At 38.4% G+C, this 14,792-nt stretch overlaps 3 protein-coding genes across 3 annotated transcripts in view; 2 read left to right on the top strand and 1 right to left on the bottom strand.

The window, feature by feature from the left end:
• Positions 1-73: 73 nt before the first annotated feature.
• On the top strand, positions 74-8,479 carry LOC309512353 (coiled-coil domain-containing protein 74B). The gene is made up of 8 exons (XM_082187902.1): positions 74-190; positions 423-718; positions 3,730-3,774; positions 5,765-5,846; positions 5,927-6,077; positions 6,157-6,257; positions 7,512-7,568; positions 7,659-8,479. Exons 1-8 carry the CDS (start codon positions 165-167, stop codon positions 7,795-7,797), a joined length of 897 nt encoding a protein of 298 aa, XP_082044028.1. The 5' UTR covers positions 74-164; the 3' UTR covers positions 7,798-8,479.
• A 989-nt stretch (positions 8,480-9,468) lies between these two features.
• Positions 9,469-12,967, top strand: gatd3l (glutamine amidotransferase class 1 domain containing 3, like; the record flags this gene model as incomplete). Its single annotated transcript, XM_082187908.1, has 7 exons — positions 9,469-9,588; positions 9,674-9,726; positions 10,455-10,568; positions 10,789-10,920; positions 11,420-11,512; positions 11,828-11,993; positions 12,181-12,967. 7 exons carry the CDS (start codon positions 9,469-9,471, stop codon positions 12,313-12,315), a joined length of 813 nt encoding a protein of 270 aa, XP_082044034.1. The 3' UTR covers positions 12,316-12,967.
• igsf9b (immunoglobulin superfamily, member 9b) overlaps positions 12,741-14,792 on the bottom strand; it is a 45,960-nt gene continuing 43,908 nt past the window's right edge. Inside the window, exons 20-22 of the mRNA XM_082187816.1 lie at positions 14,493-14,668; positions 14,171-14,374; positions 12,741-13,866 (exon numbers count right to left, since the gene is read on the bottom strand). Coding sequence (XP_082043942.1) covers positions 14,184-14,374; positions 14,493-14,668 — 367 coding nt within the window. The 3' untranslated portion in view covers positions 12,741-13,866; positions 14,171-14,183. The remainder of the gene's footprint in view (positions 13,867-14,170; positions 14,375-14,492; positions 14,669-14,792) is intronic.

Consider the following 14,792-nt stretch of genomic DNA (forward strand, 5'->3'; position numbering starts at 1 on the left):
TCGAATTCGAAGCGCGCGCGGTTGCCATAGCAACGTTTGATTCATCCGGGAAGTGACACCGCCGGCATTTCACCTGAAACGACATAAATGACCTTACTTTTAAGAAATACTCGTTTAAATGCTCTTAATTTGGTTATTTTTTTTATGCAAAAGAGTTACGAAGGATGGCTGATGCAATATCGCTTATGAGGTATGTTGTATGTAAATGAGGGCAGACACATACATTTTAGGAAAAGGAAGCTGTAAATTAGCTTTATAATAAGTGAACTGACTTGTATAGCGTGCTTAATAGCGAGATAAATTGACTACATAAATAAGTTCCAGCTTTAAAATGCTGGTGCCGTGTTTACGTAGGTGCACTTAGTTCCATATAGTTTGAACAAAGAGCATGAGCCAAAAATTCATTAAGTATTATATTCTAGCAGCACCATGTCTACCAGTAATCTGCCACCCCTGCGAAACCTGCCCAGCTGGTCCAGGGTTCGAGATCTGGACCGGGTGAGATACCCCAGAGTTCTATCTAGTGACTATAATATGGTCAGATCTCCACCTGTGGACATCAGGAGCCCTAAAGCACCAGCGGCTCAGCCCAGGACAGATGCACACGACACACGCATCGCATCTCTGGAGAAAGATATTCTGTTCCTCCAACAACAGCATACAGACACACTGGAGAGACTGCATGCAGAAATGGAGGATCTGAAGCGTGCTAATAAAGGTATGTCATTGCATTCTGCTTCAGCTTCCGCATAAATGGGGCAGAAAATTAAAATAGTGCCATTTGCACTTCAGACCATTTTTTTGGAGAGGCTAATAATGTTGAGCAAGCTTTGAAAGCATGAGATCTCACCCTCCCTTCAGCAAAGCCACGCCTCCTTTAAAACCTCCATGAACGCGCACAGCAGAGTCTGCAAAGCATCACCAGAAACTGTGTTAAACTACATCATGTCTCAAAGCACATGACATTACAACAGTGTTGGGAAAGTTCACTTTTTACATGAACTAGTTCAAACTTCAAAATTTTTAACTAAAGTTCACAGTTCCAAAAAATGAACTAGTTCAGTTCTTTTTTTCCATATGTTGCTGCGAGCTATTATTTTTCAAAATTATTGCCACAGCCCATATAAAACCACAGACAGCAATTATGTTATCAGTTTTAACACTGAAACTATGCGTCAGATTTCATCTTCATATCCAATTTTAAAATCCTTATCCAACCAGGGTTCACATAGCATTGAGGGTAGGGTTGCCAACTAAACAAATGCGGGACAATCGTGCATGGTTCTTTACAGGAAAATGAGGGACACTCAAAATATTTGTAGGCTATAGGCTAGGCCAACATAACACAGTAGGCCTATATGTCATTTCAGGTTCGTATGTGTTTAAAAGGTTTTCAGACAACACATTTGTTTTGATTAAAGTCATATTAAACACAAACCATAGTTCAAAATAATAGCATTTATCTGAAATAGAAAGCTTTTGTAATTATACACTACTTTTAAAGAAATTAAAGAAATGAATAGCCTACTTTTATTCAGCAAGTACATTTATAATGTTCCGTTTTTTTTATTTCGGATAAATTTACTTTGAACCTTTTATTCATCAAAGAATCCTGATTTTTTTTTTTTTTTTTTTTATTAATAAGAATCAGAAATGTTTCTTGGGCAGCAAATCACATCAGTATATTATTCCCTCAGGATGATTTCATGCTTTCTTGCGTGGCTGGATGTATGTTGGACTCACAAATTCAATAATCACGTTGTTTGAATTCGTCAAAACTGATTTGCCGAAATCAAAACCCAGTCGGACAGTGATCAAGTGCCGTGTTGCTGTTGTATCAGATTCAGTCATACATCAGTGGTTAGATCAGCGTCAATAAACTGGACAACGGAGGTTCCGAACGGGACAAATACATTTCTATAGAAATCTTGCACCCTTTTGAACGAAGTTAAACTGAGAGAGCGTGCCGTTCACAGACACCAGAATGAACAAGTTCACAGTAACGTTCATCAGGCAGTAATAGAGTACGTTCAGGTCACGTTCGCCCAAAATATGAACGAGTTCATGAACTAACGTTCAATGAACGCGTTCAGGCACAACACTGCATTACAATAATAATGAACAAGAACAACTTACAGAGCACTGACCCGTACCACCTGACTGCTGCAGTTTCATTTCGCCATTGATGTTGTCGGACCGCATGCAGTGATTGGACGAACATTTTTTGGTCCTGAGACTTCCACAGAAGATATATGTTCATGTTTTAATATGTAGACCAATTCTATTATTGATTGCTATCAGGATGTGAAGAAAATTACAACCTATATAACAAAAAGTGTTTATAAAAAATAGCCTTCCCTACCTTTAAAATCATCAATGTGACTTTTTTTCCCCATAACAATTGAAATATTGAGTTTGATGAGGCCAATATACGTGCATAAATACTGATAAAGGCTGTTGGGAAAGTTCACTTTCTACATGAACTAGTTCAAAGTTCAGTTCACAAATTTTAAAATGAACTAGTTCAGTTCATAGTTCATACTCAAAATTTTGAACTAAGTTCACAGTTCCAAAAATGAACTAGTTCATAGTTATTTTTTCCATGTTGCTGCGAGATATTATTTTTCAAAATGATTGCCACAGCCCATATAGAACCACAGACAATTATTTTATCAGTTTAAACGTCTGATTTTTCCCATCCTCACCGACCTTGTCATAAAACTCGTTTAAATGATCATACGACGCCTCCTGGCTGCTTTTTGTTTTGATTTGTAACGTAAGTGATGAGTCGTTCATGAACAAGCCATTCATTGCGTCTGTCACGTGACAAATGAACGAAAGACTCGAAAGGTAAAGTAATTATTTATGTTCCCTGTAAACGATTTTTGACTGAATTATAATGATTTCTTATTGGGAATTTGCCAGTTAATAGTATAACATTTAAAGCCCCTTAAATGAACGAAATGACTCGAAAAAAGATTTGTTCATTTTGATGAACGAGATCGAACAAGAGAGTAAGTGGACACTGGTGGCTGGTGTTGCCAGATTGTGTGTTTTTTCCGCTACATATTAAGGCCGGTTTACGGTGTGTTTTCGCCTGGAAGGCTCTATAGAAATCTGGCACTCTATTGAACGAAGTTAAACCGAGAGCGTGGCGTTCGCAGACAGCCAGACACCAGAATGAACGAGTTCACAGTAACGTTCATCAGGCAGTAATACAGTACGTTCAGTTCACGTTCACCCAAAATATGAACGAGTTCATGAACTAACGTTAGGCCTATCGTTCAATAAACGCGTTCAGGCACAACACTGAGGCTGTAAGACAAACTTAACCACACATGTAATGTCCTCAAACATGATGTTAGACAGAACAAACCATTCTTAAAGGGGGAAATGTGAGTTGAAACAAAAGTGAGGTACAAATTAACATATGAATATATTGACATGAAATTTTTATATCAGTAAATGCAAAGTCTAAGTATAATTAGTTTTCTTACATTTTACATAACCAATTAAAATGTAATGAAGATGCAAATTGGCTGTCTTTCTGATCAAAAGAAAACATTTAAAAGTATTTTAAGCTATGTATTAAGTAAAAAATTATTTAGCATTACATCCAAAAACATTGTCATAGTACAGTGAAGTTCAGTTATAGGCCACAAACCGCTGACAGGTTGTTTGAGCTCTCGTACCATATTCAGACTTGCATATTAAGTTTTTCTTTTACAGAATTACAGTATCAGATGGTTATGGAACATGAACATTCTCCAAAAGGTAGAATATGTTTTATCAAGCCTAATTTTTCATAACCATATTCATAATACAGTGGGTACAGAAAGTATTCAGACCCCCTTACATTTTTCACTCTTTGTTATATTGCAGCCATTTGATAAAATCATTTAAGTTAAAAAAAATTTCTCATTATTGTACACACAGCACCCCATATTGACAGAAAAACACAGAATTGTTGACATTTTTGCACATTTATTAAAAAAGAAAAACTGAAATATCACATGGTCCTAAGTATTCAGACCCTTTGCTCAGTATTTAGTAGAAGCACCCTTTTGATCTAATACAGCCATGAGTCTTTTTGGGAAAGATGCAACAAGTTTTTCACACATGGATTTGGGTATCCTCTGCCATTCCTCCTTGCAGATCCTCTCCAGTTCTGTCAGGTTGGATGGTAAACGTTGGTGGACAGCCATTTTCAGGTCTCTCCAGAGATGCTCAATTGGGTTTAAGTCAGGGCTCTGGCTGGGCCATTCAAGAACAGTCACGGAGTTGTTGTGAAGCCACTCCTTCATTATTTTAGCTGTGTGCTTAGGGTCATTGTTGGAAGGTGAACCTTCGGCCCAGTCTGAGGTCCAGAGCACTCTGGAGAAGGTTTTCGTCCAGGATATCCCTGTACTTGGCCGCATTCATCTTTCCCTCGATTGCAACCAGTCGTCCTGTCCCTGCAGCTGAAAAACACCCCCACAGCATGATGCTGCCACCACCATGCTTCACTGTTGAGACTGTATTGGACAGGTGATGAGCAGTGCCTGGTTTTCTCCACACATACCGCTTAGAATTAAGGCCAAAAAGTTCTATCTTGGTCTCATCAGACCAGAGAATCTTATTTATCACCATCTTGGAGTCCTTCAGGTGTGCTTTCATGTGTCTTGCACTGAGGAGAGGCTTCCGTCGAGCCACTCTGCCATAAAGCCCCGACTGGTGGATGGCTGCAGTGATGGGTGACTTACTACAACTTTCCCCCATCTCCCGACTGCATCTCTGGAGCTCAGCCACAGTGATCTTTGGGTTCTTCTTTACCTCTCTCACCAAGGCTCTTCTCCCCCGATAGCTCAGTTTGGCTGGACGGCCAGCTCTAGGAAGGGTTCTGGTCGTCCCAAACGTCTTCCATTTAAGGATTATGGAGGCCACTGTGCTCTTAGGAACCTTAAGTGCAGCAGAATTTTTTTTGTAACCTTGGCCAGATCTGTGCCTTGCCACAATTCTGTCTCTGAGCTCTTCAGGCAGTTCCTTTGACCTCATGATTCTCATTTGCTCTGACATGCACTGTGAGCTGTAAGGTCTTATATAGACAGGTGTGTGGCTTTCCTAATCAAGTCCAATCAGTATAATCAAACACAGCTGGACTCAGATGAAGGTGTAGAACCATCTCAAGGATGATCAGAAGAAATGGACAGCACCTGAGTTAAATATATGAGTGTCACAGCAAAGGGTCTGAATACTTAGGACCATGTGATATTTCAAGTTTTTCTTTTTTAATAAATGTGCAAAAATGTCAACAATTCTGTGTTTTTCTGTCAATATGGGGTGCTGTGTGTACAATAATGAGGGGAAAAAATGAACTTAAAGGATTTTAGCAAATGGCTGCAATATAACAAAGAGTGAAAAATTTAAGGGGGTCTGAATACTTTCCGTACCCACTGTATATACTCGCTTTGTGCATAGGAAAGATCTAATTTATGGTTTCACAGACAGGGCTTAGATTAAGCCAGGATTAGGCATTAGTTCAATTAGAGCATTTAAGGAGCTTTTATAAATGTGTCTTAGAAAAAAACATTACTGGTGTGTATCCTGAGACAATGGCATATGGCATATTTTAAGATATATCAGTGCAAGTTGCTTTAATTTAAAACAGCTCAAACATACATTTTTAATCTGGGACTAGATTTAAGCCTTGTCTGTGAAACCGGGGGATTATTTCTTAACCTGTACTGTTGTTTACTGCGAACTGACAGCCGTGTGATCCACACAGAGTCCATATGGTCCAACGGTCATTCCTCAAAACCCTGCAGTGACGGTTCAGCCGAGAAGAATTCCCCGTGTGGATTCATCAGGTACTTACTGTAGCATCTGTGATCATCTGACCTCACTTAAGCAAATAAATCACACGTCCTCCTGCTGTGACCCGCTCCAGCTCAGAGGCGGGAAGAGGAGGTGCAGTCACATCCCTTCTGCCTCTCAGGATCACCCGCGGTCTGTCCCAGCATCCCCGAACCCCCACGCTGAAGGAGTGCGAGGGCATCATCCGGCAGCTCTATCACGCCAACACCTTGCAGTGTCAGGAGGTCAGGAGCATCATCATGGCTTCATCATGACTGTTCTCATTCATGTGTTCGTACTTGACGCTCATGTTCCCTCACTCAGCTGCTGAGGATCAGGACGCTCCTCGGAGACATCACCTCCAAAAACGAATCATCCGCTGAAGTTTTCTCTCTCACAAGAGCCTGCCTCTGTGACAACAGCAGGTGCACCATTATTCTGCTCACCAAAATACCCTGGTCCTATTTCACCACAAAATCTAGAGAAAGAAATAATAAAAAACGAGATTTTACAAAAAAACAAAAAAAACAACAACAAAAAAAAAAAAAATATATATATATATATATACTGGTATGTAATGTGTGTATATATATATATATATATATATAAATATATATATATATATATATATATATATATATATATATATATATATATATATATACATATATATTAAGCACAATTGGAAGTATACATAATGCAGACTCTGATTTTAATAATAGTGATTAAAAAACACTGAACAGGATTGTCATAAAAATAAATAATCCAATGGCATGAAATAAAGTTTAATATAGTTTAAATATATAAAAAATTAGTTTCTTAAAAAATAATTTTTTTGGTTATGATTTAAAAAAAATACATTTTCATTTACAAAATAAATAAATAAACTATATTTTGCCTGAAATCTCAGTTAAAAAATAATAATTTTATAACTGTCATTTAACTTGTAAAGCACAATTGGAACTACACATAATGCATATTTTGACTAATAATAATGCTACTACTACTACTAATAATAATAATCCCAAATCATTGTTTCTGAACAGGATTGTCAAGAAAATAAATTATGCTAAAAAATGCTCCTAAAACAGGCTTTTAGTTTATCCAATATATTTTCTTTTGATTTTGGGTGAAATTTGACCCGGACATGTTCTTGTAAGATTCACCTTGTTACTCTATTATTTAATTATATCATCATATGCTTCTATTAACTAGGGCTGCACGATATTAAATATTGCGATATTCGATATGCGATACGATAATGCTTAAAGTTTGTAAAATAAACTTAAATTATCTTTAAAATAAATAAAAAATTATATAACCTAAATACATGTTTCACATTCTTTTTGCAGCAGTGTTTTACTGTGGCATAAGAAGTGTTATTTTAACATCAGTGTAAACCACAGGCTTTAGGGTTCAGGTTATCCTACATTAGGGTTATTTAACAGCAGAAACTGAATAATCAAATGTAAAAATAAAAACGGCTTAGTTTTCACTGTATGAATTGTGAGTGATTTTCTCTTTGTCTTTTATTCATGACCCCAGTTATTGCAAGCTGTTGCGATATACATAACGCGATATTACAATAATTTCGATATATTGTGCAGCCCTATTTACCTATTCAGAGTAAATCTGTAAAATCATTTGCCCTTTATTTGCACATTTTGATTCTCTTTTAGGGGTGAAGTGTTCGAGCATTTACCAAAACTACCTCTCAAACCACAGCCAAAGAAACAGTAGGATTTACTCTTCTATTCACATCACCATCTATTTCATATCACCACAGACAATTTGAAACTGATTTTTTATATTTTATTCCACCCCAGGCACCCGAGTCAAGCCAGTAAAGGAGAAACTGTGATTCTACCAGCCATCAAACACAATTCAGGCGGCGCCATGTCAGAGCGGCAGAGGAGAGCGCAAGACGTGCACAAAACACGTCTCAGAAGAACGGTGAACTCTTGACACTGCTGACGCTGCTGATGATGATGATGATGATGAAGTGGAGCGTGAGGGTTACACCGCCCCGCCTCTTTCATTGAGCCATCATGTCAGGCTTTTTTCCCCCTCATAAAAATGCTTGAACATATACAGTACAGTGGTCTCTTTTTATGTCAGTCTCTCTAAAAGAAGTTGAAGGAAATATGTATTTTCCCTCAAACACAGAGATCTACACACGAGGAATGAGTGAGCGGCTGCTGATCATGTTTGATTCCCTAACGAACTACATAAGAATCTTTCCAGAGAAGCAGCCAAATGTCAAAGTTGAGACGAGAGCTAAGCTGCCTGACCTTCCATCCACAGGAAGGTCCACAAAGTCAGAGACAGAAACAGACACAATGTGTACAATCACAGCTTTAAATCAAATCTCTTATAACAACTTTTTACCTTGATTTGATGTGTGACATTTCCTTGATAATAAGTCTCTTTAAATAAATGCACCAGCAACATTTTATAACGTGTTTTTGTACAGTTTCCTAAAACTGTGTGCTTGAGGAATCTACATTTACATTTATTCATTTAGCAGACGCTTTTATCCAAAGCGACTTACAAATGAGAACAATAGAAGCTGTGAAACTAACAGTAGGACAACAATATGCAAGTGCTGTGACCCTTCTCAGTTTAATCTAACGCAGTACATGTTCATTTATATAGAAGAGAAGAGAAGAGAAGAGAAGAGAAGAGAAGAGAAGAGAAGAGAAGAGAAGAGAAGAGAAGAGAAGAGAAAGTGTTAGTATTACTGGATCAAGTGCCGTCTTCAGGCGTTTCTTGAAAATGGCTACGGACTCACTATGTTTCATGTCTACGTGCACTAGTGTAATCTGGGCGTTGAGAAGGTTGTATAGTGTGTCCTATAGGATCTTTAACTGATGGCTACAACTACCCATTGGATCGCTGCCCGGGATCCCAGCAGACACCACACCGTATTACTGTTTAAGAGCCTTATTAACTAATGGGTTTTAGAGGGCACTATCTCATTCAATTACAACTCAGTTCAATATTGGGTTTCCATGTTTTATGGGCACTTTCCTTTCGACATTATGATTTTTATACTGTACAAACGGCCTATTCTATCCTCCAACCCTAAATCTACCCATGACAGAAAAGGTTCTGCATTTTTACATATTAAAGACATCACTTAGTGAGATTTATAAGCTGTTTTCCTCATGGGGACCAAGAAATGTCCCCACAAGGTCAAAAATGTATCTTTGTGGGGACATTTTGGACAAGACTAGGCATCTTCAAAATTGATTATAATTAAATCAAGCAACTAAACACCTGTGGTGCTGCGAGTGAGGTGACAGGTCAGACGGGTCAGACAGACTGTTTAAGGAGGTAAATGCAGGTAAACGCCCGCAGCCCCAGCAAAGCATCAACAGGTGTTGACCAAATGACTTAAGGTAATAAGATAATTGAGGAAGGTATTATTAGATAAGCAATGAAGAAAGGAAAAGGGTTGTTCAGACAAAGTCTCTTATCTTCTCAGAAACGTAGCTTACAGAGTGACGTCCCACATGCAACATATAAAACAGTATAAAAGAGCCGGGCCTGGCATGCAGAAGGATCGGACGCACTGAGTTCAGTCTGCACAACTCTCTGTCGCTCGGTTGATCTCTAAACTCTAGCAGTGTGATCATGTTGGCATCACGGGCAATCCTCGCCAAGCAGGCAGCAACGATGCTGGCGCGCCAACCCGCCTGCCTGGTGCATCATGGGGGAGACTGGGGGAACTGGGGCAACACCAACATCGCCGTGGTAAGAACACAAAATGCCACAAACACAGCATTTGGTATTGAGTTTCTGTTTGGTTCTGAACATGTGACTGGATCTGCTGTTGAAGGTTTTCTCAGGCTGTGGTTGGTGGGATGGAACTGATGTCCATGAGGCCGCGTAGTAAGTATACAGCAAGTGTACACTTCAAAACATCACTTCCTTTAATCATTATTCTGGTTTTTAACAGTAAAAACATAGAGGCCTCCTTAAAACAAGTTTCATTTACGGTCATTATCTCATTTGTTAACATAAACTAACAATGAGCAATATATTTTTTACAGCATTTATTAAGCTTCATTAGTGTTAGTTCACTCACTCATAGTGTAAGGTAACACTTAACAATTAGGTCCCATTAGTTAATACATTAACTAACAATGAGCAACACATATGTTACTGTAGTCATATTAACAGATACAACTTGTATTAGTAGCAAAAATTTGAAGGTTTTAGAATTATTGTTCAACTAATTTTAACAAATGGAACCCTATTGTAAAGTGTTATCAGTATATCTTTAGAATGTATTGATCTGTGTTAGAGTTATTATGTAAGGGATAATGTACAGTCACCTTGTCATTATCACAAAATAAACTCTGACAGGGTCATCAGGACTTCATTTAGAGATAATGACTGCACATTATCCTTCTTATTACAAGACTACTTACCAAATAAATAGATTAAATATTGATTTGAGCTGAAGGGATTTAAAGTGATGTGTGAAACTTACCTGGTCAAAAGTTCAGCGTCTGAGCATGAAAAGTATTTGAACACAGAATCCTGCTTTGGACCAATCAGCATCCAGTATTCTAGATAGTTGTGATGAATACACACTGCTGTATGTCTCTTTAAAGCACCATGTACCACTTGAGCCGTAATGGAGCCCGTTTTCAGATCTTTGCTCCAAACCAGCAGCAAATGCATGTCATGGACCACATGAAGATGCAGCCCTCTACAAGTGACAACAGGTAGACATCAGTATCATGAAATATTATAATTACACAGCTTTTCAAATTACCATTCTATAACAAAAAAAAAAAAAAGCAATCAAAACATACCATGGAAGCATCATGTTAACCAATGGTTTTTGGATGTGTACCATGTTATCCTTTGAAGTAGCATTTAAACATGAACATAGTCATCATTCACAAGTACCATGGCTGATAGCAAACTGTTCCCTCTCTGCAGGAACGTGATGATGGAGTCTGCTCGATTCAGCCACGGCCAGGGCACAATGCAGATGAACGATCTGTCCAAACTGGACGTCAGCAGCTTTGATGCCGTCATCTTCCCTGGAGGCCACGGAATAGTCAAGAACCTGTGAGAGTCTTATAGTAGAGGGTCTATACTAAAGCAAATATAAATGTTTTTTGAAAAGAAATTGAACGCATCCCAAAAGAAGTGCATTGTCCTGACAGAAGAGTCCATCTGCACATACTTAAACTTTGATGACCCTCAGATTACATGTGGATTGGCTATTTCATTGTTTGTCACCCCAGATCTTTCACTATTCCTGGAGCGAAAATCCTCTTATCATGTTTCACTGTTAGCAAACAAATGGTTAAGTCCAAGTGGAAATACAGGCGATTGATGAGACTAATCCACGTCTGAGCCCAATGCACTTCAGCACCTTTTTATACTCAACACTTGATATAATGTGCTAAATTGAGAAAGTTCCTTCAAGGTTCCAAGACGTGTTTGCTTGATATGAGCTGGGAAGGACATATAAGCAGTTTTGTTTAGTTTTTTTCTGAATAGTTTTTGCTAAAAAGTTCTCCTTTCTAATATGACGATTAAACATTTCTGCTGACTTTCACAGGTCCACCTTCAGCAAAGATGGTAAAGACTGCAAGCTGAATAATGATGTGGAGAGAGTTATGAAGGAGTTCCACCGCGCTCGCAAGCCCATTGGGTACCCGACTATAAAATATTAAAACTGTGAATATCTGAATTGAATCCTTGTATATAGTGCATATACCGAGGGTTGGAGAACTATCTAGGATTCCACACCGTTTCTAGGTCACTAATCAAATTAGCGACTCTGATCACATGGTTAGACGGATCAGATGTCCTTGCTTCATCTCCATTTTTCACTCAAATTGTTGTTATGACAAATGTTAATTTACAAAAATGTAAAAAAGTTGTCTCTGCTGTATATTTGAATATGATTCAGTTCAAATGTTGAACCATTTTTCACCTGCGCTGAATCCGGCTTTCTTTGGCTCAGTCTGTCCAGCATGGCTCCTCTCCTGGCGTGCCGAGTTCTGCCGAGTCTGGAAGTCACAATGGGTTACGAACGTGACGAGACCAGCCGCTGGGGCCGCTGGCCCAACACCAGCATGGTGCAGGCGGTCAAGAGCATGGGGGCCCGCCACAACACCCGCGAACCTTACATATCCTTTCACTGAGACAAAGTTTTCTAGAGATTTTGTCATTTTTAACATATTTTACCGAAAGCATTATTAGTGTAAAACTTTAAATGTGCCTTTAAATGATGCAAGAACTCTCTAAATGCATGTCAACTTGATGTCATGACAATAAAAAAAAAAACATTATTTTCCCCTTAACTGCCCATCTCACGAGGCCTATGTGGACGAGAAAAACAAGGTGATCAGCACTCCAACCTTCATGTGGGAGACCGACTACCACTACCATTACATCTTTGATGGCATCGGGAACATGGTCAAGCACGTCATGCGTATGACTGCCAAGTGATTCTCGTGGGATGCAAGACACCAGAAGGCTTTCACACTTAACTTTGGGTTGACCCGATCCGCTATTATGTGGACATACAGAGAGTAAACAAATAAATAAATAAATAAAGCATGCAATGCAACTCCTGTGTTGTACTATGTTTTGTATAGCCTATATAGACCCTTATGTAGGCCCGCCCCTTTTCAGCATAACGTATGTTGTGTTGTCTTCCGATTTCCACAATTCGCTAATTACTCTTTGACAGCAATGCCATAGAAATATACAGAGCTAGTTCACACAGCTTGTTTATCTGGTGCATAAGGTCTATAGCAATGGTGGTGTCAGACCCCTCTAGTCATACCATATACTTTTTTTATTATTATTTTTGAAGTAGATGATTGTACACAGAAACCTCTCACAAACATAACATTTCTCAGTGGAACATTTTATTTTACAAATCATACAAAAATGAGTGACAACATTTATAAAAAACAAATATAAGAACATACATAAAACTTTTTTTTTTTTACAAAACCAAAATTATTCTGTCAAAAAACCTTTAAATGTATTACAAAAATGTACAGCAGCATCTTAAATATAAGATAGATCAATGTTTTCTCAAAACATTCATGAACATTTGTAAAAAAAAAAAAAAAAAAAACGAATTAAAGAATATATTTACATCGCTAACCACAGACTGGCCAAGAGTGATAGAAGGATGCCAAGATCCATGTTTCCATGTGCCAAGATGCCGTCTGTTTTTGTTTGAGCCATTTTATACATCCACAGTTCTTTGCATTAAAGCAAAACAAATATAGAAGATTAAGTGAGCTAGCTGCAAAAAAAATGTCTGTTTGGGAAAGTCAATTACAGTAAAGAGTACAAATAAATTGCGAGGAGAGTTTGATTGAGAGTTAAGGCAGCTAAGCTCTTAACTCAATGTTGGCACTTCATTTTTGCTTTAAATTATAATGACAAAGGGTTTAAAATGAATTCAGTTCCAAGATGAATGGTGCTCAAATATACACATGGTAAACAAACACAACAACATTATATTCATATATACATGTACGCCTGTATATGTAAATTACAACATTATATATTTCATTTGCTTGAAATATACGTTTCCTTTGATGCAGTATCTGATTGTCAAAGCAGACTTTATGCTATACTGTTATTTTGGTTCGGCTGAATGGAGAATGTAACAAAACCCTTTGAAAGTAGTTATATTTCTGAAGTGTCCATTATCCACAATGGATATCAATTTCATTTATAAAACCTGTATTAAAAAAATCATACATTTCAGTAAAACTGTAATTTATGAAAGCTCGTCTTTTAAGTCTAGACAGTGAATGTGAACGAAAGACAGTGAGACAAAAACTATATTCCACATTCTATACATATTTCAAGTTTGGAAAACCTTCAGAAGGAGCTGAACGCACCTTTACAGCGTAATGACAATAATGAATATACATCAAAGCTGGTCAATGATATTTAAGTCTGGATCCTTTGCTTTCTCGGGATTTGTTAGGTTTTTACTCAAAACCAATTTGTCGTCTTCCTTGGGATGCTCTGGAAATATAAATACAGGGATTATAGTTAGTTGCTTACATAAGGACCAAATAAAACTGGCTTTAAATTGAATTTAACATGGGAATAAGTGAGGCATTTTATAAAATTTTGCTAGCATAATCCTGTTCTTGAGGCCAAATTGTAATATAGCACTTTTCAGAATTTTGTACTGTCAAACAATGTACTGTAAGTCAAACATCAGTTCTGTGGACATTTGTCCCTACAAAGGGAAATATATTAAAAAAAATCCATAGCTAAAACAAGTTAAACTTCAATACAGATTGGTCAAAGGGAGGTAACGGACCAAGGTAAGGTTTTCAGAGCAATGCGGAGCTGGAGTCAGAGTCTGGGTCAGGGGGGGTGCAGGGGTCTCGGGAGTAGGATTCCTGGGCTCTGCGGTACTCCTGGAACTCCTGTCGCAGGGCATTGAAGCGAGCATCACTGAGGGAACGACCATACCGGTGCTGAGGAGGCTGGGACACTAAGGGAGGGCTGATGGTGTACAGGCCTGAGAGGAGAGGAAAGGAGGGGGAGGAGGAGGTGGAGGACGGATAAAGTTCAGGGGAAATTTAATTTGCCATTATATTTGATGTGGGAAATAAGCAGACAAGCTCAAGTGTTCTTACGTTTACTCGGGAAGTCCTGGAGGCCAGCGGTGGAGCGGGGGCGTTCTTGCCTAAATTCCCTGCCTCGCCCAAAGCCTGCATGGGGCCGCTCCATCTTCATGGCCTCCAGGATGTCGTGATCCACAGAGTTTTCCGCAGCATCCCATTCATAACTCTCATCTACTGAGGTATTTCTTCTACACACACACATGCAACAATACATAGTGAGATTATACACATTTATATCACTGTCATTTCGTACATAAGCAAAATAAGACATTGGCAACTATTCTAGTTTGTCTGTGCTGAGGTCTTGCCTCG

This window comes from Leuciscus leuciscus, assembly GCF_965113295.1.
Source record: "Leuciscus leuciscus genome assembly, chromosome: 13".
NCBI classification, from domain to species: Eukaryota; Metazoa; Chordata; class Actinopteri; order Cypriniformes; family Leuciscidae; genus Leuciscus; species Leuciscus leuciscus.